Source organism: Megascapheus bottae, chromosome 10 (assembly GCF_031878675.1).
Source record: "Megascapheus bottae isolate mThoBot1 chromosome 10, mThoBot2.hap1, whole genome shotgun sequence".
Classification (NCBI taxonomy): Eukaryota; Metazoa; Chordata; class Mammalia; order Rodentia; family Geomyidae; genus Megascapheus; species Megascapheus bottae.
The window spans coordinates 64633060-64655195 of NC_143518.1; the positions used below are offsets into that span (position 1 = coordinate 64633060).

The 22136-nt window shown below is 53.0% G+C and overlaps 1 protein-coding gene across 1 annotated transcript in view; it reads right to left on the minus strand.

Annotated features, from left to right (window-relative positions):
* Nucleotides 1-22136, minus strand: part of Smyd3 (SET and MYND domain containing 3) — a 323227-nt gene that overhangs the window by 42143 nt on the left and 258948 nt on the right. The window contains exons 7-8 of the mRNA XM_090341528.1: nucleotides 19993-20103; nucleotides 4611-4698 (exon numbers count right to left, since the gene is read on the minus strand). Of these exons, the coding sequence (XP_090197654.1) occupies nucleotides 4611-4698; nucleotides 19993-20103 (199 nt within the window). The remainder of the gene's footprint in view (nucleotides 1-4610; nucleotides 4699-19992; nucleotides 20104-22136) is intronic.

Here is a 22136-nt window from a genome sequence, read left to right on the forward strand (position 1 = left end):
AAGTAGAGGGAGGAGGCTGAAGAGCTCCTGGCACAAAGGGAAGCAGGCGCCATGGTGTGCGTGCGCTGGCGGAAAACACTCTTCAGACATAAAGACATGTTTAAGAGGCAGCTTGGCGGAGTCAATTCTGTTGACATCAACAAACCAGCTTCCATGCAGGTCTGTGCCCTGGAGGACTAATTGCCAAGGAACCGTTCCTGCTTCACACATTCTCCTGAAGCCCAGCCAGGAAATGAAGGAAGAGGCCTGGTCAACTTTTAGGACTAACAACTTCCTTCCGTGTGAAATGACTTACTCTGTGAGCATCCACATCCCACCTGACGCTCGAGGAAAGAGGCGTCAGAAGGTTCCACGGGCAGAGGAGAGTCTCAGGCACACATGAAACCAAACGTGTGCATGACCCACACTTGCACCAGATCAGCTGCGACGGCATCCATTTATATTCGTGTATATTATTACGCAAAAGGGGAGCAAACCTTCATCAAAGATTGTGGTTTATGGGGATAAACTGCGAGCAAAGGGAAGGAAGGGGGTCTAAAGAACGGGAAGACTCAGTGGCCACGCCTCGGCACCGTGCGCTCTGTCTCTGTCTCTGTCTCTCTCTCTCTCTCGGTGATACACACCCCTCCCATCCAGCTCTCCCTCTTTCACCGAGGCCAGAGGAGGGCGGTGGACATGGCACCCAGAGCCTTAGAGGACCGCATGGGGACCTCACAAGGTGCCCTTCCCCTCCCCCAGCCAGGCCAGCTCCACTCTGCACCCTGCCCTAGGTGGTTCAGCTGGGGGACACATCTGAACATTTCAGCTGCTGAGGCTTCATCCTCCTATGGCAGTCATGGTGAGCAGAATGCAGGGGTCTCTGTGGTGGGTGGTGATGCCAGCAATGCTCTGAGGGTCATGGGCATGGTGGAAAGCCCTCAGTCGTGTGTACAGAGAGCAGCGACACAGACACGGCCCCCTCCTCCTTCCCGCCTGCAGTTAGGCTGAGGGAAGGCGCAGTGTCGCTCCCAACAGTCCCGCGTCCGGCACCAGCACCACGCCCCCTCCACCCACGCCTGTTTGTGGGAGTTCCCGCAGAGCCACGGCCAGCTCACCCCACGCCGGCCCACTTGCTCGCCTGTGTACCAGTCAAGCCTGTGAGTGAGCAGGTTAGCAGCCAAGGCACAGCTCTGCTGGGAGTTTCACGTGCCACAGAGCCCCGCAGAGGTCTGGAGTGCACCTTGGAAGAGGGTCCACAGTCACGAGTGAGTGGCTTCTGTGCATCTGACAAGCGTGTTTACCATGTGCCGAGCGTGTCCCCAGAGGCTGGAGGAGCCATTTCTTGGGCAACATGCTGAATTCTGTAACAGACTGCTGGGCTAACCTCTGTGGCTTTTCATTTCAGGATTAGATATCTGACGAACTGTCAGGAGCAATGTCTGCCTCTTGTACAATGCCAGACACTCCTGTGGCAAAACGTGCACCTTATCTGAATTTTGGGCTGTTTGGCTGTCAGTATTATTTGCCTATTCACTTCTCTGTGCTCCCACTCTTTTGAAAGAGCTTTGAGGGGACAAGCCTGAGAAGCGGAAACCAGATGTGATGTTCTGCAGCCACGCAGAAACCATCGACTGTAACTCTCCACAAGCTGCGAAGGACAGATGCCAAGCTCCCGAACAACACTGGCAGCCGTCTCTTGGCAAACCTTTCCTGCACAACACCCCAGTGAGCAAAAAAATGGAATAATGTTAACTAAGAAGCTTTTCCCCTAAGCTAATGCCAATGTGTATTTGCTCAAAATTTTTGTCCCTGGCACTGTGTGAGCTGACTGTGTGAGCCGCTCTGCTCCAGCCGGGTTGTGCTCCCCTGCCGTGGGTCTGGAGACCGAGCAGCACAGGCCAGGACACACACCTTTCCTCTGGACACAGGAAGATGACCTCAAGATTGGAGGAAAAGAGAAGGGGGCCATGCACCTGGGAATCAGCCAGTCCTTCTTCTCCTGACCACCGCCATCCTGGAGTCTCCTCTCCCCTGATCCCCGGATCGTCTGCGCAGGCTCCCCCGCTCTCTGAGGAACAGCCCGCCCTCTCCCCGCACTGCGCGTCTCCTCGCCGTTAGCCTGGACTCCACGCCCTCCCAGATGGCATAGGTGCTGCTCCCGCTGTCAGACTTTCCTCTACCCACAGTTACCGCTGTGTTTGCTGCTTCTGCCGCAGTATCTCTCTACCAGAGATACCAGTCAGCTTTAGCACCATAGTAACATAGCAGGCACAGACTACTGACGAAGTGAGACCAGGTTCATTCTGGCCACGGTCCTGGAGGCTCAAGTGGCTTGGCCTGTGGGGAGGGCCCCAGCTGGCCATGGTGTGAGTATGTGTCAGAACAAGGCACCCATCCCAAAGCAAGAAGCAGTGAGAGGCTGGGAGACCTGGGAGACCAGGGACCCGTCCCCCGGGCAGGCAGGCTCCCGGCGACCTCCTCCGGTCGTGCTGCCTTCCCTCCAGCAGGCATTCGCGTGTATGCGTTCTGTCTCACAACCGTGAGCCTTGTGAGTGAGTGCAGTGCTGTGTCTCCTCATTGCAGCCCACAGTAAATTGGGGTCAGCAAAGTACCTGGCACAGAGTTGGTTTTCAGCAGAACCCTATCCAGCTGAGAGCCACTCAGAGCTTGGCCATCCATGCGCCCTAATTCCATAGCGCAGGACTACAGAGAATGAGCTCACCCCCCCCTCCCCCTCCCCGTGTTACGGCTCTAGGCCCATGAACTGGGCCTCTTGTTCCTCAAGTTGGCTGATTCCTCCATTCTTCCAGCACACTTGAGTCTTCTAGTCTCATAACCTATTCCATTAACATGTCCTTTAACCATGTCTACCTGCCCGACAGGGAACATAATTGCAGGTGTGATCATCCAGTGCTATCTTCTCTTATTTTGTGGTCCACAATCACAACCATCTTTTGCATTATTCCATTTTTTTTGCCAGTCCTGGGGCTTGAACTCAGGGCCTGAGGACTGTCCTTGGGCTTTCTCAAGGCTACAACTCTACCAAAAAGATCAACAGTACCACTTTTGGTGTTTTTCAGTGTATGTGGTACCAAGGAATTGAACACACAGCTTGTATGCTAGGCCAAACTCCTGGCCCTTCTTATTACATTTTGTTTCTTATCTCAGCCCTGTAATTCCTTCATGTATTCTGCTAGTAAGCTTTATGCATCTTTGCAAACCTGAACTTCTAGACTGAAACAGAAAATTTTCTTTCTTTCTTTTTTTTTTTTTTTTGCCAGTCCTGGGCTTGAGCTCAGGGCCTGAGCACTGTCCTTGGATCTTCTCAAGGCTAGAGCTCTACCACTTGAGCCTCAGCCCCACTTCCGGCTTTTTTTCTATGTATGTGGTACCGAGGAATCGAACCCGGGTCTTCATGCATGCTAGGCAAGCACTTTAACCACTAGGCCAAACTCCCGGCCCCTGAAACAGAAAATTTTCTATGCACTGCTGCAAAATTTTCTTTCAAAGCTCAGCTACCCTTCAAACATCTAGGATTCTGCTGGGTTCTTGATTCTGTGGCCTGCTCTCTGTTCATTCTTCCCACTCCTTTGGGGATTGATGAACCTGGGCTCTTTTCTCTAACTGAAGGCACCGAATCCCAGGTTGACCAGTAGCCTGGTGCCCGACAGCAGCTGTCCAGGGTGATGGCGTCTAAGTAGCTCTGTTCCTTCACTGTGGCTACTGGGCTGCAGGGAGACGCCAATTCTGCGGGTATCTAACACACATTTCTTGACCACATCTTTTCAAACTCCTTCATGAAATCTAGCTACAAATCTTACCAAAAGCCCCAGCTCTTCGGCATTCCTGCTCCTAGTGAAACCATGTGATCACATTTCTTTTATGTTCCTTATTAACCAATTCTAGATTCTTAAGTCTGCTAACAAATGCACTGAACAACAGATTTCTGAAATTTTACCTTTAAAAGTAGAAGCATCCATCTACCTACTCTCCCTGTCCTTCAAAATTATTTTTAAAAAATCAGATGGCAGATTTTCTTAATGCCTAAGTATAATTAGCTCAAGGTATCTGATGAACTTTGGGCAATGATTTTTGGCCCTGAGGTCTCTGTCATACCAGTGGTGTTCCCCAGTCACATTCTGCCCTCGTAAAATCCTCTCCTGGCCCTGACTCAAGACAACATGGCCACGTATCCGAGGGCCTCTCCAGACCACCTCCACTATGTGCTGTGAACTCTGACCTGCCGCGTGCCTTCCCCCTCCCTGCCCAGTCAGCTAGGAGTCTCCTGGGTCTCGGTGTCCATGTTATCCATTCACAAGGACTCCAGGCTATTTTCTTGAGAAATGAAGATGAACAGGAGAAGAGAGGAATCTAGGAGTCTACCATTTACACATAAAGACCCTACTGCCGCCTCTCCTAATACAGGTAGGCCTTCCTGGTGGTAAGACTCTCCTGTTGATCTTACTACAACCTCCCTTCCACTGTCCAAGCAACTGGCTGGCTCTAGAGATGCAGCCTGAGTCCAGGACACAGAGGAAAACACAGACCCTGCCCCAGCCACATTACTCCAGGCTCTTAGCCACAGCCAAGCAATCCCAGCAGGCCAACTCCATGCCCAGAAGAAAGGATACTCCACTCTGCCTTCAGTTCTTCAATCTTCTGCAGGGATTCTCGAACTTCCTTCCACACTTGCTCATCACCAGTTAGCATGTCAGCATCCTGCACAGGCCAAGGGGAAAGACAAGTGGGGGAGAAAAAAGACAATTCAGTTATACAATGAGCAACAAGTCTGAACAGACACTTCTCGAAGGTAACATACGAATAGCCCATGAGCACATGCGATGAGAATATGCTCAAAATCATCCACCCTCAGGGAAACAGTTCAAAACCACAGCGAGACACTTTTCCTTTTCTCATTTTCCTTTTGCTAGTTCTGGGGCTTGAACTCAGGGCCTGGGCACTGGGCACTGTCCTAAAGCCTTCTTCAGGCTAGTATTCTACCACTTAAGCCGCCGTACTACTTCCAGCTTTTTCTCTGTATGTGGTACCAAGGTAACAATGGGGCCTGCAGTGCTCCAGAAAGAGACTGGAGGGCTCTGGCCCTGCCTTCCCAGCTAAGTATCAGCACTTACCAGAGCATCCACAGACCCCTCCAGAGGAGACCTGCACTTGCTAACTCTTGGGATGTCTCTTGTAGCATCTCAATAATAAGAGTTAATGCATTCAAAATGTCCTAGTATTTAAATAGTGTTAACAGAAAAGCAAAACCCTCTAGCACAGAGTCCTTACAAGTGGTCTTCTTCCACAAGGCAGGGCAAGACCGTGGCCCAGACCCAGACAATTTCATACGGAAATTATATTCATAACAAAATCCACCAGCAGTGAACATAATCAGATTAGCTGTTCTTGTGGACTGACCCCTAAGCCTTTGTTTACTTAACAGAAGAGCAGGCAAGCTTTGCGATTGCTTTCCTGTACCCCAAACCACCGCAGTAAGAAGACTGTATGGGAGGCAGGCAAGACTGAGCTCACAGCTCAGAGCTGCTCTATTGCCTTTTGGCTTCTCTTGGCCAGGAGGCCTGGACCCTGTCCCTGAATGGATCAGAGGCCACCTACATCCCCTCATGTCAACACCCCAGACAGCTTGCCTGTAAAAACAGCTACCAAAGGATACAAGATAATCTGACCACCACATCAACTGGCAAGATGGTGGCTTGGGTTTCCGAGCAGGATGTGCGCCACCCAGGGTCGGAGGTCACTAGGAAGGATAGTGAGAGTGTGAAGCCAGGGAGGGCTGCCAGGCAGCTCCTTGGGAAGAAGCCACTGGGCACCACCGGCTAGACATCAGGGAGGACAGCAGATGTGTCCATGCAGAACTGCACCAGAGACATCTGCGCGTGCTCACCTGGCTCACATGAACTCAAGGCTGAACATTTTGCCCGAGCTAATTTCAGATGGTTCTTATTAACAGAGAGGGAAAAGGAGAAAGGCCTCCACTTTTCAGTGCTTCCTGTTATCCAATCCTCATGTAAACCCTAACGAGACTGGATCGGACAGGACACGAAACCATGGCAATGGACATCTGCAAACTTTCCAGCAAGTCAGTAACTCTAGCGTCTTAAAAAGAGGAAGAAGTATTTTTTTAAGTTCAAATATAGTATTTGTACTCAGGAGAGGACTGGGAAGTCTCAGAATTCAAAATCATGAGGGAAATAAAGTTTAATTTGCGGTGTGTTTGACTGCAGTAGACTGGTTGGTGGGACGCGTGGATTAATATACAACACCACTCAAAAACCTTTATGACGAACAGGAAACATCTCTGCAGGAACCAATTTCCATGTCCGTTGGTAAGGCCGGCTGAAAGCAGTTTAGATTTCACTTGAGGGGAAAATGGCTCTTTCACAAAGTGGAAAAGCACTGGCTAAGAATAGAGCATTCACTCTCAACCACAGTGAGCATGACAGGCCGGGATCAAGGAGAGAAGCTAGGTTCTCAGCTGTAAGAACTGGAAGCGCTGTCCTTCGTATGTGTGGGGGGTCATGGGGCTTGAACTCAGCCTGAGCCCTGTCCCTGAGCTCTTCAGCTCAAGGCTACCACCATCCTGCCCCTGGGCCTGGGCGCTGTCCCTAAGCCCTTCAGCTCAAGGCTACCACCCTACCCTTGAGCCAAGCCCCATTTCCCGTTTTCTAGAGGTTAATTGGAGATAAAAGTCTCAGGTCCTTTTGTGCCTGGCTGGCTTTGAACCTTGATCCTCGGAGCTCTGCCTCCTGAGTAGCTAGGATGACAGGCGCGAGCTACTGTACCTGGCTGCCTTGTATGTTCTATTCAGCAATTGGTGAGCCCCTGCACGTGGGAACTAGAATTCGGTGAGGAGAAACTGGTTTCAGAGCCTTGAGACATGAGTTGAGTGCCTTGCCTATATCTCCCTGACCCAGGCAAGTCCGAGAGCCTTCCTGAAGCCAAGTTCCTTCAGTGACAGCAGTCCTGAGTGGAAGCACCTCTTGGACACCAGCAGTCTGGCTTGATCCCCACCATGACGAGACACGAGGGCTGACTAGAGTCAGCGTGGCATGGGGGGTGGAGGAGGGGCACGCTGTGCTCTGTCGGGGTCCCCTGGGGCGGCACCCACTCCGCACTGCCTGGATCGCTCTTCTCAACTTAATCACTGAAGCAAATTCTCCTCATCCAACAGGAGTCAGCCTCTGACCTCGGCAGGCACACCCTCGTGAACGTCCACGGGGATCCACGGCGCTGGCCTCACCACCTTGCACAAGGAGTACAACTGGGATGCAGGTGACACCAACGCCATCCAGGTGCTGCTCTAACCCTGAGGCTGGATGAGACTGTCTTGCCAACATCACTTTTTCATCTATGTCCTATGCCCCGAGACCTACAACAGAGGCGCCTGAAGGACGCCCCAGCACTCCGAGCTGGGGTCCAACCGCAGCTCACCGCAGGACCTGACATCTCTGCACCCTCTCCCTCTGCCCTGAACCCACTGACTTCCACCGGTTGTCCTGTCATGGCCATAATGGCAGCTGAGGGCACCTGCTGCCAGCATGTGCCAGGTGCCCTGCAGCTTTGCCACTCCAGCAGCCCAGGGCTCCACTGAAAACCAGCCACAGGTTCCTGCGACACAGAATCATAAGAAGCTTGACTTTGGACCAAGAGGCATCAGCCTGGAGTGTGTGAGCCTTGCCCAGCGCCACCTTCTCCACCCCCAACCCCCTCAGCGGGCGTCCCCAGCCACAGAGAGCTCGCCTGCATGGAACGCCAGTTCCCACACAGAGCAGGCGGTAGCGCCCCAGGCATGGTTCTGGCACGGTTCCTGCCTGCCAGGACCAGCACACCGACGATGAAAATCCTGGGGAGGGGACAGCCTGGCTGCCTCCAAGAGGAAATGTTCCTGGGAACACAGAAGTGTTCCCGAGAAGCATCGGCTAGTAGCTCAGCTTACAGTCACACATCCAGGCCCACTCCCCTTCCCGTCCAGGCAGGCTAGCGCATGGTGGCTTGTGCAGCTGCACACGCACTGACTCAGGCCGCTCCACCCAACTCACTGTGTCCACACCATGAGCTGGGAGGTTTGTGGAAAAGGGCAACGATTTTACAGGAAAATGGTTCTCATGGCAATAGCTATTCAGATAAAATACAAATTCAAGGGCAGGTTTTCATTTAGTGGAGACGAAAACCACAGCCCTGCCTCCTGCGCCTTTTTATTTCCTTCTCTGGGAGCAGCTGTTTCCACTCTCGGCTAAGAACAGAGAGGAAACTGTTGTACACTGTGGCTGAATAGGTTGGGGTCAGGACAAGGAGGCACCCTCTGACAACGAGCACGAGGACAAACTAGACATGGCTGCTCCAGGGACATTTAGGATAGGAAGAGGCCTGGCATAAGTGAGGCCCTGGCTTTGACCCCCATTACTTCTTGTGGGGGAGGAGGCAGGGATCCCCTGACTCCAGTGTCCCAGCACAGAGGAATGCGCCATGGGGGCTGAACCTCCATTCCGGCTCTGCCCCTGGCTAGCTGTGCCACCAGAGCTCAGGAACAGTGCCTCCTGGCTCAGCTTCCCCAGGTGAGCAGTTGATGGGGGTTACTATGGAGATGGACCAATCATTCCGCTCCGTCAGTCACCCGTGCAGAAGGTGTCTGCTGTGCATGCTGGGAGACCTGCATGACAGGAGCCACTGTGGGACGTGTGGCTGTGCAAACAAATTGCAAATCCCTTCGTTCCTCTTTTCCTCTTCCCATGGTAGCTGCTACTGCGGTTCCTTCTGATACGCCACCCAGCCAGCACTCTCTGCCAGAGCTCAGGACAGAACAAAGACACACGGCTGCTGTGTGCCTCGGCCCCCACACCGGAGCCAGGGCCACCGACCCTGGTGACATCTGCCGCCACCATCCCGGCGTACCGTGAGCCCGACAGCGTTCCAAACAGGCCAGCACACGGCTGTTTCTCCTGAAGCAGGCAGGCACACGGGATTATCTGACCTATGGCCCTACCCAGGGAGCTAGGGAGCAGTCTGGGGAGCCCCAGGAGTGGGTGGGGCTCTTCTCACCCAGCTGACCACAGGGCGGCCAGGAGTTCATCAGACACAGGGCCCTTGGCCAACATCTGCAGCTGTGGTCCAGCGGCCTCCCTCGAGGTCCAGGAATGGCACATTCTTGGGGTGCATCCCCCCGAAGTGTGGCCGTCCTCAAATCCTCAGACCATGCGTCAACAAGTTCAAAAAGACTAGGTCACAGTCTGAGGGAGACTGTTCATACCAAAGTTTACTTAAAAAGAGGAAAAAAGAAAACTCACAACTGCATTTTGTCTCCTGGTGGAAAAGGCTAGCATTCCCTAAGGTATTCTAGAACAATCTCGAGCCTGGGAATCAGTCTTGGAGGGCAGGGTGGGGTCTGCTGGGGGCAGTCCCTAGGCAGACACCCCTCACCCAGCTCTGGGAGGGGGACTGCACAGCATGCTCTTCTTTGCCCCTCCCCACACCCCAAAAGACCCTGCACAAAGTCTCTCCCGCCTCAGACGCAGGACAGGCAGCAGGGCTTGGAGGTGAAGTGCCGGCTGGCTGGGAGGCGAGCTGCCTGGCGTCTGGGCGACAGAAAGCACATGTCTGCAGTCCACATTCCAGTAAGAAAGGCTGGCCCGGGGCCAGGGGATCTCTTCCCGCAACATGGAAGATAAAAGCTATGGCCATGTTTGGCGCCCTGCCCCCACCTCCAGTCTCCTGTAACTGTCTCATGAACCAGGCGCATTACTGCGAGCAGAGCCTGCCTAACTGAGCAGAGGTCTAAGGGAGCGTTGTAAACACTGCCAGAGGACACGCAGAGGTGTGCCCGCCACTGAGGGGGCGAGGAGAGGGGCTGGAGGAGCAGGGGGTCTCTCTCGGGACCTGCTGGAACGTCCTGCTCGACCCTCTTGGGAGCCGGGAGCAGACTCCACTTCTCCTGGGAACACCCCGCGCCCAGGGCGGGCGCCCCACGCAGCATGGGCACGGTCAGGTATTGGCGGCTGATCAAGCACATGATCAACCGGGACGTGGGGTGTAAAGAGAGCATGACTCCCGCGCAGTCCACGCCTCCTGACTGCTTTCTTGTTTGGGGTTATCCAATCCTAGACAGCAACAGACGTTAACTTTGCACATGACTGTGAAAGTGAGACTTTGATGTTCGTACGTGTTTATAAACCAGACTGCATAGGGTTTCTTTTCTTGAGGTAAACAAGTATAAACTACAGGAGTACCCTGGGTGGCCCGGCTTTCCCCCCAACGCAGGCGGGGGACTGCTCAGCTCAGTGCAGGAGGCTTGAGCTGCCTGCTTCCTCTCAGGCCAGTAGAAAGGTACAACCTCCCCGCCCCCACCGCTCCCCGGCAACTGCCCACCAAGGCCGCCAGCCTGGCCTTCACTGCTCCACTCGCCTCCCGGTCTACCTTGCAGCTCCTCTCCACGCTCTCTGCAGTGGACAGGAGCGATCAGTACAGAGCACAGGGAGCCATGGTGGGCCCTCTGACTGTACTCAATCCAACTCACCGTCACACGTGAAGGCGAGACAGGGGACCTGCCAGAAGTCACCTGAAGGGAAGGGAGAGGGAAAGCAAGGGAGGCGGGAGAACCTGAGCCCCCGCTTCTCTCTCTCCAGTCAAGTCTTCTTCCTCCCTTTCTTGAGTCCCGCTTCAGAGACCCAGAACATGTGTAGGTGACAGTGAGGAGGGAAAGAAGCAGGCTTAAATATAAGGCTGAAGAGGCAGGGAAAACTGGTGAAGAGGGAAAACTTGGTGTCACGAGGGCAGCAGAGGAATCTGGAGTGTTAACCTGTGCTTGCAGTGTCCGTGATGGAGGCGCTGGAGGACGAGGACCAGGGAGATGGGCACACAGCCATGCAGACTGCAGGCGCCTGGGGGGGGGGCAGGTGTGACCGGAGGGAGGGGCTTCACAGCGGGAGAGGAGGAGGGACGTGGGGACTGGAGGTGACAGGCGGCATGTGCAGTGGACAGCAGGAGGCTGACCACACTGAGGGGTGGGGTTGGCCAAGGAGGAGGAAGGACTGCGGCGGGGACGGGAGTGGCCCTGGAGGTGGGTGGCGGGGGCTCGGCTTCAGCAAGGAGCCCCACTTGCTCTGAGGTGGGAGGAGGGAGGCCTGGGCGGCTATGGCTGTGTCAGAGGTACGGGAGGGGTGGGGAGGGAGGGAGGGGTACCGTGAGGGGCACAGCTGTACCGCCAGAGAGAGCAGGGCTTTGGAGGGCTGAGTGGCAGGGGGCCTGGGCCTACTGAGAAGCAGGAGGAAGCGGGGAGCAGCAGAGGGCAGGCCATAGTGTCTTCCTCTTCCCCTCCCCCTCCTCCCGCTCTTCCTTCTCTTCCTCTCCCCTTTCTCTTCCTCCCCCTCCTCCTCTTCCCCGTCCCCTTCTTCCCTCTTCCTCTCCCCTCCTCCACCTTCTCCTCTCCCTCTTCCTCCTCTTTCCAAGGCTCTGCTGGGTGTCACAGGGGCCACGCAGCAGGAACACTGGGTGACATCACCCCCAGGTGGGAAAGGTAAGGCGGGCCTGACAGGAAAGAGGGGCCAAAGCGAGTGGTGGAAGCCAACATGAGGGTGGGCAGAGAGGAGCGGGCAGCAGACTCAGGGATGCACAGGGCAGCCGGCCCTGCTGGCTGCAGCCACAGCCCGCCCATCTGCGCTGCTCCAGGCTTGTCTGTCCCCGGGAGTGGCGGCCTGCTTCTCCTTCTCAACCCTGCACTTTCAAGGCGCTTCTGTTTTGTCACAGAGAATCTGCGGTCTTCACAGGGGGCACAGCCGTCATTGAGCAGGGGAAGCAAGCTGGTACAATGCTTTATGGTCACTTAGGTGCACGTGCGAGGTGCTGGTTCACCTTCTCCTCGAACACAGTCTGAGCACCCTGCGGGCGGGCAGCGAGCCGCAGCCTCTCTCCACAGGAGCAGGACTAGAGGGCTGGCTGGCAGGGCTGTGCACGGGACTAGACCAGACCCGTCTGCCAAGGGCTCCACGGCTGGGCACAGGCCTGGAAGGTGCTGGCACACATGCTGGCTCCACGCCAGAGGAGCAGGGCAGCTAGCACCCACTCAGGCGTGGGGAGCAGCAGGCCCGAGGCTGGAGCCCAGACATGAGACGGCCCTCAGAGCAAGGCGAGAGTGGCGCCAGCTCAGGGCGCCCCCGAGCGCCTGGCCTTCAACTTTCCCCTAAAGAAGGTATTCCCAGGAGAGCAGAGTGAGCACTTTGGAAAAGTTCACATCTGTAGTTGAGGGTAGTGAGAGAACGTGTTAACTGCTGCCATGGGGTCACGACAGCCCCCCGAGGGAGGCAGTGACAGCCAACGCCCAGAGTGGTGCTAGACAGCCCCGAGAACACAGAGGAAGTGATTCTGCACCGCGAGTCGGTCTTTGTAGAGCCATTTTCTTAACTGTGGAGAAGAAGCTAGATTAAATATTAACAACTATAATACGTGTGGAGGGTTCCTGTGCTAACTAATTTCATGCTCTACCTTGCAAAATCATTTGAATGAGGTAAAAAACCACCCGTCTCTAATTTATCAATGACAGACCTGCAGTTTCCTAGAGTTTAAAGACCAAAAACATGGTAAAGATGGGCTCTAACTGCTGCTGTTTAACTCAGAAGCCCAAGTTTTATCTGCTCCACTGCACAGCCTCAAGTAGCCAAGTATCTGAGGATGGGGACGTGGGTGCAAACCTATTCTCTCTTCCTGCCTTGCTCTCAGGGAGGACCTAGGTTTGTGACAAGAAGCAGATTTCAGGGGGTGAGATTCATCAGCCGTGGTCTGGAGCAGAGCAGCGCGCCTGCCTACCACACCAGAAGTATTTCCCCGGAGCCCGGCACCTGGCCGGGGGCGTCGGCGGGGATGCTGCCCGGCGCGGCGGGCTCCGGCCGAGGCCTGGTTAGCCACCCGACTACACCCGTCTCCACTGGGCTTGTGTGGACCCTACTTTGTGCTCCTCCTCAGAGTCCACGTTTCGTATCTGTGCACACTAGGACCAGGCCAGCTGGTGGAAGTCTGACTGAAAAACTCTGCAAGTGTGTGACCTGGAAGACGGAAGGCCCTACGCTGAGAGGATGCCTGAAAAGCTGCGCCTGTCTCTGCGACTGATGGCTCAGGAGGAGGCACAGAGGCCTTGGTGAGGGGAACGGGCTGGGCCCCGGTCAGGGCGAGGCACTCACTGCTGGGCAGGAATGATAAGAATCTCCCTTCCCAGCCGTCTGCATGGTTCAAGTGGAAAAGTGCTGGCCTAGCAAGTCTGAGATCTTGAGTTCAACTCCCAGTACCACCAGCCAAGCCCATCTCCCTTCCTGCTAGTCTTCAGAGGTCAGGGGTTGTTCTATGCACCAAGACCACAGTGAAGCCTCAAGGAAGAGACGGGTACGTGGAATATCCTAGTGTGCTCCACTCAGTGCTGGGCGGATAACGGCACCCATTTCATTTAGTTGCCCCAGCAACACAAGTTCATTATGCATCGGGCTGCACGTCTCAGGCACACCGGAGAACAGGACCCAGAAATAGGAATCATCCACACAGAACAGGTGAGCTGCTCCTGGAGCCTCTGGAGGAGGTGAGGCTGAAGCATGCACACAGCCTAGCAAATACGAGGCGGGAAGCAATAGTGCAAAGGTCCTGAGGTAGGAACCTTGTATGTTCTAACCATGAGCCCAGGCTGAGGCTGGAAAAAGCATGGAAGCCATGCCAGGCTAGGTGAGAGGGAAACTGCTGAGGAGTCCCCTGAAGAAAAGTCTTGGGCCTACATGTGCACACATACACATGCGCACATGCGCACACACTCGCTCTGTGTCCCTCTGTCTCTCCTTAGTCTCTCTCTCCCTCCAAGGTGGCGGAGCAGAAGTCAGTGATTACTCAGACAGGAGAAAAGGCAGTTATGGGAAGGCGAGAAGACAGGGGGTGCCAGCCAGCAGACACGGCAGCAGGGAGGGGGAGTGCTCGTGGCTCCTTCCGGGGTGCTGCTGCAGACCCCACTTCTCCCTAAACCTCCCCAAGCCCCACGGTTCCCAGCAGCCCGAAGGAAGCTCCAGGCTCCCACAACAAAGCCCATGCAGACTTTCCGCCTCATGAAGTTTTCCTGTCCCTGAACCTGGCCTTGAAGTTACCCGACACCCACGGCCAACACGGCACTGTGAGTGATTGAGTGACGGGTGGTGCATGGGAAAGGCGGAGATGAAGAAGGAACAAAGTCGAGTCGGGAGTGTGGCCTAGTGGTTAAAGTGCTTGCCCAGCATGCACGAAAACCTGGGTTCGATTCCTTGGTACCATATACGTAGCAAAAAGCCAGAAGTGGTGCTGTGGCTCAAGTGGTAGAGCTCTGGCCTTGAGAAAATCCAGGGACAGTGCTCAGGCCCTGAGCCCAAGCCCAGGACTGGCAAAAAAAAAAAAAGGAACAAAGTTTGGGAAACTCGCAATGAGGTCACTCAGTCAACAGCGTAATGACTGGAAAATAAATAAATAAGTACCCAAGCGTCCCCTTGGGTCCCAGTCTTATTTAGTTACACATCTGTTCTGCAATAGAATGAGGGAGTTAATTACTTTTCTATGACATGTATGTATTCGATGAGACACCACACTGCACCAGTTAATAATAATCTACCGTCTGTTGACATAAACTGCTTAAATTAATAAAAATCGGAGCGCTACATCTCATGGCAAAGCATCCTTCATTGAAAGGCAGGATGGCGGCAGTAGTCATTTTCCTGGGTACAAATTACCGAGATGAGCTTGGTGGCAGGATGAAGAGCACAGTGGGTGAAGGGACTCGTCTGGCTGTTCTGAAGAGGCCGCTTTACAGGCCTGGGCGCGGGAGACAGCCTCTCCTCCCCAGCAAACACAACAGCATGGAGACGGGCTGACAGCGGACACTTGGCACAGTAGCTGCTCCAAACTGACAGGGTTAGCTCTTTGCTATTTAAACCCATGCGCTCTATTGGTAAGGCCTGGAAACGAACGTGGAAAGGGCGGAACTCTCCCTTGAAGCTTTCCATCAGTAGTGAAAACCTCTGCCCTTCATCGAGCACACCCTTCCCGACCAGACACCAAATCACCAGCAGTGTAGAAGCAATCTGCTTTCTCCAAACTACAGAGAACAGGCATCCTCAAGGGCTCACAGCCCCGACACGGGCAAGCACCTCGGGTCTGAAACCACCCGAAGAAAACCCTCAACTCTAAGACACTATGTAACATTTGTACTATTTTCCACTGATTTGGGGTTGTTTTTACTTGTTTCTCTTGTTTTTACTACTCTCTTGCTTCTTCCTTTCTTGCTTAAAAAACTTAACAGAATACAAAACAAAACCAATTTCTAAGAACTAGGACTTCCCATGGTTTCAATCTCAGGTGTCTCCTAAAGCCCACGGCTTGGGAGGTGGTGGCACCTTTCGAAGGTGGTGCTGGAGGGGAGGGAGTTAGGTCACGGTGGGGGAGCCCCTGAAGAGAGGTTTGGCCCCTCCCCATCATTTTCTCTCCTTGTTCCTTATTGGCCATGTAAGATAAGCAGCTTGCTCTCCTACACCTTCCTGCCATGATGTCCTATGCTGCCACAGGTCCAAAGATAAGGTGCCATCCTATCATGGACTGAGACCTCCGAGACCCTCCGAAGCAGGGCAAACCCCCCTCCCTCTCAACCGATGATCTTGGGAGCTTCTGTCTTAAGTGTTGGAAAGCTGATGAGCACAGGTCTGAAGTCCAGAAATTTCTTTATCCCCTGTGTGATCATCTCTTCTGTTTTGCCAAAGCTGAAAACCAGCAGGGAGCAGTGCTTCTTTGGGATCATGCCACAGTCCGGTCCTCACCCGCTGCTGCAATTATTTGGCTAAGGGGTCTTTACCAAGTAGGCCCACACAGTGTCACTTTACGACAGGTAGGCCTGCTACTGTAGGAATGTGGGCACAAATACGTAGGCTAGATCCTTGCCTCACTGCTACTTGAGGCTTGCTTTCCAGGAGCTTAGATAACAGGTCTTCTGTTGAACCATTAAGGGAAGGGAGGGCATTCAGTAAATGCTTGTTGACAGTCTTGTTACAAGAAACAACAGACAGAGGTAAAAACAGCCTCAATCTCAAATGAGTGATCTAAATAAGAAAAAAAATCAAATTTTATAAGACATAGAGTTTGTTTTAGTGAGTTTGTAATCCCAAATCATCTAACATACCTTAGAATTTATCAGATCAAGTTCAAGAGTTCTAGAACTAAAGGGCCAGGAAGGTTCCTGGGAATTCACAGGTCAGATAGATAGGAAAGACTGCTCTCACAAGTCCCCACAGGTGAAATGCCACTGCAGCTTCATAAAAAATCCAGGTCAGTACCTCTGACCCAAATACCTGTGGTTCAAGTTGATTTTTCCTAGCTCAGGGAGACTGAGTGCCACAGGCTGTCCTCTGGAGGAGCCCTGGTTCTGTATGCTGGACACTTCCCGTGCCCTCAACCATTTCCCCGGGTTACTTTCTCCTGGTGTTTCTGACAGCATTAGGAGCCTTCTTTCCCCTTTTTAAGTTACAGGGTTGTTGGATGTTCAGTTATACAACACAAGTCTTGAGAAGAACAATGCTCTCAGTCTCTTACTGAGCCAAAAGGAGATGACATAAAACTAAGGAATTCACAAGGCTTTTTATTGCCCTTCCTTAAAACATGAAGCTGTTTAAAAGCAGACACTCATTTATGTGACGTTAGACTTGGGTAATTTTCCTCATCTTCTGAGCTGTGTTTGAGCCCAAGGGAGCTTTCACCATGTTGTGTTGAATGTAATCTAATTGTTTAGAAATAATGTTTTAATTTCAGTTGTAGAAAGAATAATTTATTAATTAGCTGCTATTTTATGTATTCTGTTTTGAAAGGCACAATAAATAAGGAAATTAACATTAAGAAGGTATTTTTTTAAATGCCAAGATTAAGTATAGTCTGAGAAAATCAAGACGAATCCAAATCAAGGATGAGGACATTTATTGCCCAGGGGGATTTAATGACAAATGTGAAGGCAGGCAGCTGCCTTATGACATTTTAACGTTATAGATGGGGAGCATTTGGAGACTCTGAGAATTCTAGGTCTCTAATTTACATATCCAGCTAGTGGCTGAGAAAGCCCACAATCTCTTTACTTACTAGAGTTCTCAGAGTCTGAAAATGACATAGTAATGAAGGTTGAAAAAAGGAAGGTGAGTTGACACTTGGATCTGACACTCTTACTATTGGAGGTAAGGCTCCTGTGGGGGTCACAGGGCCACAATCATGGGGAGAGCAGCAACTGACAGGGACCACACTGCCACAAACCATGGGGACCAGGAGGAAGATGTGGCTATTGTGGGGACCCCAGGAAGTACAGCTGGGGGAGAACCACAGGGCCACAGACCACAAGAAGTGCAGCTGGGGGGGATGACAGGGCCACACACCACAGGAAGTGCAGCTAGGGTGACCACAGGGCCACAGAACACAGGAAGTACATCTGGGGGGGACCACAGAGTCATAGACCACAGGAAGTACAGTTGTGGGGGGGGTGGAAACAGGGACACAGACCACAGGAAATGCAGCTGGGGGGGGTGGAAACAGGGACACAGACCACAGGAAGTGCAGCTGGGGAAATGACATGGCCACAGACCACAGGAAGTGCAGTTGGAGGGGTGGAAACAGGGCCACAGACCACAGGAAGTGCAGCTAGGGGAATGACATGGCTACAGACCACAGGAAGTGCAGCTGGGGGAATGACATGGCCACAGACCATAGGAAGTGCAGTTGGAGGGGTGGAAACAGGGACACAGACCACAGGAAGTGCAGCTGGGGGGGGGTGGAAACAGGGACACAGACCACAGGAAGTGCAGCTGGGAGGGTGGAAACAGGGACACAAACCACAGGAAGTGCAGCTGGGGGGCATTGTGATCAAGGATGACTGCCCATAAGACAGTGATCCCACAACATTTAACAGAGCTGAACAGATCATATTTCTTAGTGTCACCATTGTTGTAACATTCTAGCACAAATGTGCCCATGAGTTGTTGGTGATTCTGCCAGTGGAATAAAAGAACAATATACAAGAATACAGTATTTAACACTTAGTGATGGGAAAGGCCTGCTATTGGTTTGTTTTTCTATACTGCACTGCACTGTTAGTTTAGAACATATTCCTACTCACAAATAAGTTTACTGTGAGTTATGTTGTGTTATTCTGTTTATGCAGTGACAACAATTACGTAATGATATATTTCTTAGAAGGTTTCCCTCCCATAAAGTGACCCATAGTGGGTCACACACACCCCCACACAAATACACATATGTACATTCACACACACACACACACACACACGCATGCGGGCGCATGTGTCTTGTTGGGTTCTGCTCTTCAGAACCCTGACGCATATGATATTAAACACGCTTACTAGCTCAATAGATTAAGAGTGAAGAAAATGATCGCATGGAGTGAAGATGCGGTGTACTGGCTGTCTGGAAATCATTCATGTTCCTCTGCCCCTGAAATGGAAACAGCTTTCTGCCCTCTTCACAGGAAGCGCAGCCCTGTGGCGCCACTCTGAAGGATGAACCCGAGGGGCAGCCCAGGCAGACTGCCCTCTGTGCCTTTTGTAGCCCATTCCTTTCCCTGTCTGGAGCTTGGGATCCTGAGATCAAAAGCAGCTAAGGAAAAAGAAGAAAGGCAAAAACAAATGATGGCTCATTACAAGACCCCGAGCAGCTGCCCTGGTCCTGGGTCACCTCTCCAGAACTAGACACACTGTACCCTACCTCCTAAAACCCACTTCACTTATTAACTTTATTTGAAGCCCAATCCTTCCCTAACAATTAGAGCCTACATCTCGACATTTGCAATAACACAAAAGTGAACACACGCCAATATTTAAGAAAGCATACTTCATTCAAGAGTTTATGAAGGTTAGTCCTACTCATGACATCTAAGAGGAACCAAATCCAGGAGCACTGCCATTCCCTGGGATGCCAGAGGGAAGCAGGCCTGGCATGGTTCCGCTCCAGATCACCGCCAGGGAGAGGGAGGTCCCAGTATTCCCTTGCTTTCCGGCACATGTGCCAAGGGCAAAGGCTGAGCCTAGAGGGGACGTGGGGAGTCAGCAGCCATGAAGCCATGTCTCTACTGCACTGTTCTGAAAGTTCTTTTTAACACCAAACTGTGCTCTTGTCTACTACAGCATTCCACTGGGCACATGGTCCTTCCTCAAGGAGTGAGCCATGACCCCTGTCCACAGACACTCACATGCAGATGGCTTCCTGAACTGCTGGGTGGCCAGAAGGCAGTGTAAGCATCATGCAATGCAGGTAAAAGATGCGAGTGTGAGAACACGCTGGCCCCGGCCACTCGTTCCTTCCTGCTACCGGCAGGCATACCTCTGAACCTTTCTGTGGTTCCCTATTCATTTATAGTTTACTTGTAATTATGGGCATTAAATGAGATGATCACAAAAGATGTCTAACACTATAAACAGCCTCATAAAGCACTTCTACATCAGATAACCCGTTACATACGAACTCCAAGTAAAGAGGCTCAACATGAGAAGAGCACAGGACTAATCCGAGAGTGGCTCCATCTTCATCTTTATCTTACAGCATTTATTTTGGCCCTTCTTCCTTTCTCAGAGAGGGAGCACTGCTAGAAAAGGAATGTCCCTGTGACAAATTACTTCAGAAGAAAGCCTGTGAACACATTTCAGAGGTAAACTAGATAACACTCGGTATTTCTGAGTAATGCTGCTATCAACTGTAATGGAATCCAGCTCTTGCGACATAACAGCCTTAGGCCTTCTGTATCCTTTAATTACACGTTAGATGTCTATATTCTCCAACACTCTCAGCCTCACAGAACCTCATCTGTGCTTAAACCTTTACCTGGCAGGGGACTGAAATTCCAGGAAATAACAAGTACATAGCTTGCACTCTCCCAACATCCTCCAGGGGCCTTTGTTCTTGAAAGATGAAAGTCAGGTTTTCTGGAGGCCTTTGAGAACTTTTCCAATCAGGCTCTGTACACCTTACCTTGTCCTTGGTGTGGCACCGGAAGCAGTCACACTCGAAGTAGTACTGCTCCCTCAGCTGCTGGCGCCGCTCCTCACTGGTCATGAGCACGTCCAGGTAGCAGATGGTGAGCTGCAGGACCAAGAGAAAGCGATCACATAGCCGCCATCACACTCTCACTGGAGGACTGGAGGCAATCATCACACAGCCGCCATCACACTCTCACTGGAGAACTGGAGGGAGCCATCACACAGCCACCATCACACTGTCACTGGAGGACTGGAGGGCGCCATCACACAGCCCTCATCACACTGTCACTGGAGGACTGGAGGCAGTCCTCACACAGCCCTCATCACACTCTCACTGGAGGACTGGAGGCAGTCATCACACAGCCCTCATCACACTGTCACTGGAGGACTGGAGGCAGTCATCACACAGCCCTCATCACACTGTCACTGGAGGACTGGAGGCAGCCATCACACAGCCCTCTTCACACTGTCACTGGAGGACTGGAGGGCATCATCACACAGCCCTCATCACACTGTCACTGGAGGACTGGAGGGAGTCATCACACAGCCCTCATCACACTGTCACTGGAGGACTGGAGGGAGTCATCACACAGCCCTCATCACACTGTCACTGGAGGACTGGAGGCAGTCATCACACAGCCCTCATCACACTGTCACTGGAGGACTGGAGGCAGTCATCACACAGCCCTCATCACACTGTCACTGGAGGACTGGAGGGAGCCATCACACAGCCCTCATCACACTGTCACTGGAGGACTGGAGGGAGCCATCACACAGCCCTCATCACACTGTCACTGGAGGACTGGAGGGAGTCATCACACAGCCCTCATCACACTGTCACTGGAGGACTGGAGGCAGTCATCACACAGCCCTCATCACACTGTCACTGGAGGACTGGAGGCAGTCCTCACACAGCCCTCATCACACTGTCACTGGAGGACTGGAGGCAGTCCTCACACAGCCCTCATCACACTGTCACTGGAGGACTGGAGGCAGTCCTCACACAGCCCTCATCACACTGTCACTGGAGGACTGGAGGCAGTCATCACACAGCCCTCATCACACTGTCACTGGAGGACTGGAGGGAGCCATCACACAGCCCTCATCACACTCTCACTGGAGGACTGGAGGCAGTCATCACACAGCCCTCATCACACTGTCACTGGAGGACGGGAGGCAGTCATCACACAGCCCTCATCACACTGTCACTGGAGGACTGGAGGCAGCCATCACACAGCCCTCATCACAGTCACTGGAGGACTGGAGGGAACCATCACACAGCCGCCATCACACTGTCACTGGAGGACTGGAGGCAGTCATCACACAGCCCTCATCACACTGTCACTGGAGGACGGGAGGCAGTCATCACACAGCCCTCATCACACTGTCACTGGAGGACTGGAGGGAGCCATCACACAGCCCTCATCACACTGTCACTGGAGGACTGGAGGGCGTCATCACACAGCCCTCATCACACTGTCACTGGAGGACTGGAGGCAGTCATCACACAGCCCTCATCACACTGTCACTGGAGGACTGGAGGGAGTCATCACACAGCCCTCATCACACTGTCACTGGAGGACTGGAGGGAGCCATCACACAGCCCTCATCACACTGTCACTGGAGGACTGGAGGCAGCCATCACACAGCCCTCATCACACTGTCACTGGAGGACTGGAGGCAGTCCTCATCACACTGTCACTGGAGGACTGGAGGCAGTCATCACACAGCCCTCATCACACTGTCACTGGAGGACTGGAGGCAGTCATCACACAGCCCTCATCACACTGTCACTGGAGGACTGGAGGGAGTCATCACACAGCCCTCATCACACTGTCACTGGAGGACTGGAGGGAGCCATCACACAGCCGCCATCACACTGTCACTGGAGGACTGGAGGGCGTCATCACACAGTCACTGGAGGACTGGAGGGAGCCATCACACAGCCCTCATCACACTGTCACTGGAGGACTGGAGGCAGTCATCACACAGCCCTCATCACACTGTCACTGGAGGACTGGAGGGAGTCATCACACAGCCCTCATCACACTCTCACTGGAGGACTGGAGGGAGCCATCACACAGCCCTCATCACACTGTCACTGGAGGACTGGAGGCAGTCCTCACACAGCCCTCA